The 7500-nt window shown below is 59.4% G+C and overlaps 1 protein-coding gene across 1 annotated transcript; it reads left to right on the top strand.

Annotated features, from left to right (window-relative positions):
* The first annotated feature begins 2822 nt into the window (after positions 1-2822).
* Uncx (UNC homeobox) lies at positions 2823-6708 on the top strand. The gene is made up of 3 exons (XM_027922756.2): positions 2823-3108; positions 3302-3477; positions 5560-6708. Exons 1-3 carry the CDS (start codon positions 2823-2825, stop codon positions 6706-6708), a joined length of 1611 nt encoding a protein of 536 aa, XP_027778557.2.
* The last annotated feature ends 792 nt before the right edge of the window (positions 6709-7500 follow it).

Here is a 7500-nt window from a genome sequence, read left to right as displayed (position 1 = left end):
AGGGCTGCTTCCCATTGAGTTGTTTGGAGGAGCCGGGCGCGATGGAGGGGGCGGGGCGGGGCGCGGGCGGGGGGAGCCCTTTAAAGCGACCGCTCCAGGAGCAGCAATTGACAAGGAAGCAATTATGAAATTTTGATGTTCGAAATGGGGGGGGGGGAGAGCAGAGCAGGAGCCGAGCGACTCCCCGCCGCGCCGCCCGCCGCCGAGGGCCTCTGAAGAGCTCTCGAGCCGGGTGGGGGTCGTCCGGGCCGCCCCCACCGTCATTAAAGACCCCTCTCGAACACTCGAGGAGATTTTCGGAGCGCGAGCCGGGGCCGAGCACATTAAAAACACAGGGCGATTGAAATGGGCGCATTGAGATGCGCGGAGCCGGCTGCGGCGCGGACTCGCTCTTGAGGTCAAGTGACGGACGGATTGTATGCTTCTTCATAATAATATTAATTAAACAATTTGCATGCTAATAAGGTAACAATTATCAGGGCCTCTGTTGAAAGATTCAGGTTATTACAACACGCCAATCTGAAGGCCAGGGGTCAGAGAGTGAGAGGCGAGCGAAATTTCAACTCAAATTAACATTCTGTCAGCTCCAGAAAATGGGATAAATAAAGTCGAATTAATTCATTATAATAAAGAGAGATGGGCGCGGAGCTCGGGCCGGCGCCCGCCCCTCCTCTGCCCTCCCCTCGGGCCGCATTGATCACAGCTCTGTATTCAGAAGCACGCGCCACGCGCATTCCTGCTCGCGAGCCGGACAGAAAACCAGGCGCTCTTGGCTGCGGGCAAAATCGAGGCGGATGGACAGAGTTTACGTTTAGTATTTATAGAGGAAAGAAATTAAATTATGGCGAAAAGTAGTGCTCTTGGCCCCTGACCTCGGAATTAACACTTGCAGCATCCTCCTAGCGCGCCTGGAAATGGGGGGAGAGTCCCCATATTCTAGGCCCTCGCCCCTCTCCTGGGTGTTTCAGACCTGTCCCCAGCTCTGCACCGTTCTCTCCTCACCAGGAGGAGAGAAAGTATAATAAGTGGAAGTCAGCAGGGCCTAGCAACCTGGCCAGAGACCCTCAGTTAGGACCTGTACCAAGCTGGGGAGCCAGGGTAGGGTCCAGTTGCATAGCCACCAGTCATAATTGGGGCAAAACTGTGGAGAGAGGCGGTCTCACCTCTTCACTGCTGCCCAGTGTGTCCCTTTCCCAGGTGGACACACAGAGACAGGTACAGACACCCTGATGCAAATATTTCTGGTCTGCCCTTCCCTTTCCTCCTGCTCCTGGCTTGGCGGGTGTGGCCCAAGTCACTTACACCAAAAGCCAATTTGTCTTCGGCTTTGCCCTGGGGCATGAAGTTACCCCCAGCTGGGAGACTTAGGGACTGGCCACCAGAGGCTAGGGGCTCTATTCCTCTTACCTGGGCCAGGAGGTCTGGGGCTCTGCTGGAGAGGTTCAGAGCACCAGATCCACACACTTGGGCCCAGCAAAATGCCATCTCCCCAGTGACAAACTTTTACAGCAGATATGTATGTGTACACACACACACACACGTACACACACACACACATCAGATTTCTTTCCCTTCTGCCCGCAGTCCTAATTCGCTGCTTATTTAAGAATATGTCCTTTAATGATTTAGTTTTGAGTCTATCAATATTTTATAGTGGAGAAGGAAGTGACACTTCACTGAGAACATAATTTAATTATAATAAATGGGTTGGGTACCTCAGCCCTATTCTTCAAAGGAGTCAAAGGGAGATATATTTATTTTTTATTCTTATGTGTAGGGGGCCGGACTGGCCTCTTCCCCAAAGTTACTTTTCCTTTCCTCCTTTCACCCCTCCTTCCTCTGCCCTGTGGATGGGGGCCTTCACAGGGTGGGGATAAGGTGGAGTCAGGGTGCCCCCTCAACTGCCCTGCCTGTATACCGATGGGGCGACTGCCGATCAATCAGAGAGGGCATTAATTACGCCTTTTTATTGACTGGGGCGCTGCATTCTGCCGGAGTCGCTCTCTTTTGGAAGTGCCCTCCTTCTGCTCTCCTCCTCCTCCTCCTCCTCCTCCTCCTCCTCCTCCTTCTCCTCCTTCCTCCTCCTCCTACTCCTTTCTCCTCTCGCCGCCTCCTGGAGCCAGAGAGGAGGCGATGAGAAGCCCTTGTAGTTTTAAATTCAATGTGACAGTTTCGGAAAGAGCGGATGATGAATCTCCTATTATTGGATCAGTCTATTTGCCGCTCAATGTCTCTCTGTAATTGGAGCAACATCACTTTAAAGGTTCAGAGAGTACAGCATTTCTGGTGAAAAATCCCCACAACACGCCGGTGAATGTTTTAAAGGGAAATCTATTAGTGATTTGCGGAGGGGCGGGAGCGGCGCGGGGGAGGCGCGGGCCGGCCGGGGCTGAAGTGGGGGGCTCGCCAGGGGCCCTGCCCCGCCGCTGCGCGCCGCTGCCCCGCGCTGGGCGGCGCCCCTCCCTCCCCGCCTGCCGCCCCCCCCCCCCCGTCTTGTTGTGACAGCTCCTGATACTGTTTATTGAGGTGCATGTCAGGTATAATTAGCAATCGATATGGAAAACGTTTCCTTGCACCCAGCACGCCTCTGACGTCAGAGCCGATTAGCGCTTCTTATTGGTCCCAAATTCCCCGGGCCGCGGCTAATTATCGGGAGCTTGATGTTGATAAAGTAAAGCGCCGGAGTGCGGGCGAAGCATGTGTAGGGCTCCGGGTGCCTGTCTCCGCCGCCGCCGCCGTCCGCGCCTCCCGCCGCTGGCCCGCCCCGGCCCCGGCCCGCGCCCCCGCGCCCCGCCGCCGGCACCGCCGGCCCCCCGCGCGAGATGATGGACGGCCGCCTCCTGGAGCACCCGCATGCCCAGTTCGGGGGCTCGCTGGGCGGCGTGGTGGGCTTCCCCTACCCGCTGGGCCACCACCACGTGTACGAGCTGGCCGGCCACCAGCTGCAGTCGGCCGCCGCTGCCGCCGCCGCCGCCTCGGTGCCGTTCTCCATCGACGGCCTGCTCAGTGGCTCCTGCGCAGCGGCGGCCGCCTCGGTGGTCAACCCCACGCCGCTGCTGCCGGCCGCCTGTGGGGTTGGCGGCGACAGCCAGCCCTTCAAACTGTCAGGTAGGCTCCTCGGGCTGGGAGAAGGACAGTTGGGGGCGGGGAGGGGGCCTTTTCTGCGGAGGAGTTGGGTGACAGGCCGGTGGCGCAACCTTCTCTGTGCGCCCTCGATCTGCGTGGCCAGTGGGCGCAGATGGGGTTGGGATCTGGTCTGGGCCGGTGGCTGAGCCTCGCGGCGTCCTGTGCGTGCCCGCAGACTCGGGGGACCCAGACAAGGAGAGCCCGGGCTGCAAGCGGCGGCGTACCCGCACCAACTTCACTGGCTGGCAGCTAGAGGAGCTGGAGAAGGCGTTCAACGAGAGCCACTACCCTGACGTGTTCATGCGCGAGGCATTGGCGCTGCGCTTAGACCTGGTGGAGTCCCGAGTTCAGGTAAAGACCCGCGTCCCTCCCGGATCCGCGCTCCGGCGCTGTGCTCGCCAAGCGCTGTGCGCCTTTGTTCTAGGAGGCGGGATGTTGTCCCGGGCTACGAGCCCGCTCCGCGCTCGCCTGCTGGTGTAGGGGCGTGTGTGGTAGTGGGGCTGGACCCCTTGCGCAACGGGAGGTGAGTAACTAGTGAAAGCCTAGGTAGCTTGAGAGGGCCGCCGTAGCACCGAAGTAGCGGGAACAGGGACTGCGTGCGACCCGGGAAGTGGTGTGGTGGGTTCGCTCGGCCCGTGTGAAAAGAAGTCTCCAAGGGTTCCATGGCTGGGGTGAGGAGGCACCGGCGGGGCGCAGACTCGAAGGGAGAAGCTGGGCCCTGGTGCTCCGTGCTCTCGCGGGAGGCTGTCTCCCATCCGTGAGCAAACGGGTTTGTTTGTCTTTTGCCTGTAAAATATTCAGATGGAAGCCTGTATTTATTCCCCACTTTGTAGAAGGGGGAAGGTGAGGTAAGGGAGGGGAAAACTTCAATGGTTAATACATATGAGAAAGTGGGAAGAAAAAAAAAGTCTGAATTTTTAATATCCCCGAGTTTGTCGTCTTCTTTTTTTCTTTCTTTCTCCTATCTTCAGTTACTTGATTTCATTCGAAGTCAGCCAGAGATATTCTTTTTTAAAACACAGAGTCATTTGGTACATTAGAATTCAAAATGATCTATGCATAACTAAATGCTTCTTTGGAGTATAGAAACCTCCTTTTCCTGGGTTTGGTGAGAGGAGTTTGGTGCTGTGGGCACCTGGCTTTGAGGCAGATGCTGGAAGAATGCCTGTTTAGCACCAATAGCTTTGCCTAAAAAGGTCTTTTGGTTCTGTGCTTGGGCCTCTGCTGATGACCTCTTCTGTTTGGAAATCCTTTTATCTAATTTGTTCTAAAGTGTTGTAAGTGAAGTCAAGATCCCTTTATTTCTCCCCTCATACGATGATGAGTAATTCTTGGTGGCAGGGGCAGCCTGGAATTTGCACCATAAAAAGAAGTTAAAAGAAAAAGGGGGGGGGGGGGGAAGGCTGTTGATGGTTTTGCTTTAATGCCTGGGACCTCTGCATGGACAAGGCTCCCAGTGACCAGGCCTGGTCTGCTATTGTGTGGAATCTCTATGTGGCCACAACAAAGAATTTGAATTATCGCGCTCTCTAGGGGTGGGTAGTGCTGCCCAAAGCTCTGTCGACTCAGCCGGGATTTGACTTTGTGTAGTGGTGGGTTGTGCAATAAGGGTCTAGGGCTGCTGTTCCTCTGGAGTCCTATGTGGCTCCCTGGGACAAGACCTTGCAGTGAGCTCCAAAGAGGCAGGATGAGCCCTGACTTCTTTGGGGGCCTGGGAGGCCAGCCTCTTACCTCCCATCTTGCCTTCCCCCATGGCCTAGACCAAACAACTAGTTGGGAAAGCTCTGTTGGTCCCTGGTCCAGTCCTCCCAGAAAGAAGGACGGGCAGTAGCTGTGATGGGGGAGAAGGTGGTAGAATGTCCATTCAAGTTCGGCTTTCTAGGCCCTCCTGAGGAAGAAGCATCCAGATTTCCCTTCATGGGAGACTCGGAAATCTGGGCTTTGACACAGTCTCCAGGGGTCCGAAGACAGGTGTGGAAGGCTGCCCGCCCACAGAAGCGGTTCAGCCGCCCACAGAAGCGGTTCATCGCCAGTCTGGGCCGCTGCTTAGAACTGGAGCTGTGAGAAGCCAGGAAGGGCACGGAGGGGCCCTGCTCTCTGCCAGGAGACCAGGAACCCGCAGCGTTCGGTCCTGGGCCCCACCGGCCCTGCTTGAGGAAGGGGCAGCTCCAGACCCCAGAGGTGAGACGCCAGAGCGGGAAGCTGGCTGGGAGGCCCCATCTGCGCTCCTTCCGGGTGGAAAAAGTGATTGCTGGAAGCTGCAACCCGAGTGTCAAAATCCAGCCCAGGGCCGGCAGGGATCATGGCCTGGATCCCGCTCTCTTGGCCTGAGCTGAGGTTGTGCAGGCCTGTCTAGGGAATGGTAGGCCCAGAGCCCCAGCGGCGGGCTTGCCGCCTGATTTTGCCTTCCTTTCCCTTGTTCGGCTGCTCTAGGTCTGGTTCCAAAACCGCCGGGCCAAGTGGAGGAAAAAGGAGAACACCAAGAAGGGCCCCGGGCGGCCGGCGCACAACTCGCACCCGACCACGTGCAGCGGCGAGCCCATGGACCCCGAGGAGATCGCGCGCAAGGAACTGGAGAAGATGGAGAAGAAGAAGCGCAAGCACGAGAAGAAGCTGCTCAAGAGCCAGAGCCGCCACCTGCACTCGCCCGGCGGCCTGTCCCTGCATAGCGCTCCCAGCTCCGACAGCGACAGCGGCGGCGGCGGCCTGTCCCCGGAGCCGCCCGAGCCGCCGCCGCCCGCCGCCGCAGCCAAGGGCCCTGGCGCACACGCCTCTGGCGCCGCAGGTTCTGTGCCCGCACCTCCTGGCGAACCTCCTGCGCCCGGCACCTGCGACCCTGCCTTCTACCCGAGCCAAAGAAGCGGCACCGGCCCGCAGCCGAGGCTAGGCCGCCCTGCAGACAAGGACGCGGCCTCGTGCGGACCCGGGGCGCCAGCGTCTGCGGAGCGCGGCGCCGCAGGCCTGCCCAAGGCAAGCCCGTTCAGCGTGGAGAGCCTGCTGTCTGACTCGCCGCCGCGCCGGAAAGCCGCCCCCACCAGCACTGCGGCGGCTGCGGGGCTAGACTTCGCGCCCGGGCTGCCATGCGCGCCGCGGACCCTCATCGGCAAGGGCCACTTCCTGCTCTACCCCATCACGCAACCGCTCGGCTTCCTAGTGCCGCAGGCCGCGCTTAAAGGCGGTGCGGGCCCCGAGCTGGTGCCCAAGGACGCGCCGCCCGCGCCTGCAGCGCCGCCCGCGCCGCCGGCTCAGGCCAGCTTCGGGGCCTTCTCTGGGCCCGGAGGCGCCCCGGACTCGGCCTTTGCGCGCCGAAGCCCCGACGCCGTCGCCTCTCCCGGGGCCCAGGCTCCTGCGGCGTTCCGGGACCTAGCCTCGGCTGCGACGACCGAGGGCGGTTCCGGGGACTGCGCGGACGCGGGGACCACCTGCCCCACGGCCCCGCCGCCCCCGCCGCTGGCGACGTCGCCTGGGCCTGGCCCGCGGGCTCCCAGCCCCGCTGGGGAGCTGGCCACCTGCGGCGCGGCAGAGACTGGCGCAGCGGTCGTACCCAGCCCGCCGGATGGCGAGGAGGTGGACATGGACTGAGGGCGGCGGCGGCCGGGATATGCGCTTTGCTGGCCGGCGCCCGCTTGCTCAGGCAACGACACACACAACAAATCAGGTGATCGGCTCTAGAAACACTGCTTTCCCCTTTTTTTCTGTTGTTTTCCTCCTCCTCCTCTTATTATTATTATTATTTTTTAAGGCAGACGAAACCGTTGTATCAATTCGGACCTAGGCAGCAACCACAGGTCTTGGTGAGACCATCTTCCTCCGAGGAAGCAAAAATAGCCCATAGCCCCCACAAAAACCCACAACAAGAATCCTCAGCCTTGTAAAATGCAAAAATGTCTAAGAATATTTATATATGTACCATTTTTTATAAATAAAGCTGGTCAAACGCAAGCTCTCGGGTCCATCATTTTTAAATTTCCGAGTGCCCAACCCGGCCGCTCCTCCCCTCCATTTCCACTCTCCGAATGTAAGGTGGGGTGGGGACTCTGCACCTCCCCCGAGGTCCGCGCTTAATGCTTCCTTTTGTGTGCGTGTGTGTTTGTGTTTTCTGATTGAACAAATTTATGCATCCGCAGCTCCCCCTCCTCAATCCTCCCCCGCGCTCCTCCTCCTACCCGGCGCCACACACACGCGCGCACACACCGCACACGTCCCCCCCACCCCCCGCGCGCCCCCGCGCGCACCCCCGCGCACTGGCACACGCCAGGGCGCGCGGCGCGGGGTGATGGAGCCGGGGGCTGCTAGGGCCGGGCCGCTGGGCTCCTGCAGAGTTTTGATATGAAAGTAATTATTTTCCGGTGGCTGCTGCGGGGACTGGGTTTC

Source organism: Marmota flaviventris, chromosome 19 (genome assembly GCF_047511675.1).
Source record: "Marmota flaviventris isolate mMarFla1 chromosome 19, mMarFla1.hap1, whole genome shotgun sequence".
In the NCBI taxonomy this organism is placed as follows: domain Eukaryota; kingdom Metazoa; phylum Chordata; class Mammalia; order Rodentia; family Sciuridae; genus Marmota; species Marmota flaviventris.
Note: the sequence above shows the minus strand (reverse complement) of the source record. Positions and strands in the feature narration are given on the sequence as shown.

Excerpts from the sequence above, each read along its gene's own strand:
- Uncx (XM_027922756.2), top strand. The coding sequence starts at position 2,823 with ATGATGGACGGCCGCCTCCTGGAGCACCCGCATGCCCAGTTCGGGGGC. Across the intron at positions 3,109-3,301 it reads CCAGCCCTTCAAACTGTCAG|ACTCGGGGGACCCAGACAAG; the intron begins GTAGGCTCCTCG and ends GCGTGCCCGCAG. Across the intron at positions 3,478-5,559 it reads TGGTGGAGTCCCGAGTTCAG|GTCTGGTTCCAAAACCGCCG; the intron begins GTAAAGACCCGC and ends CGGCTGCTCTAG.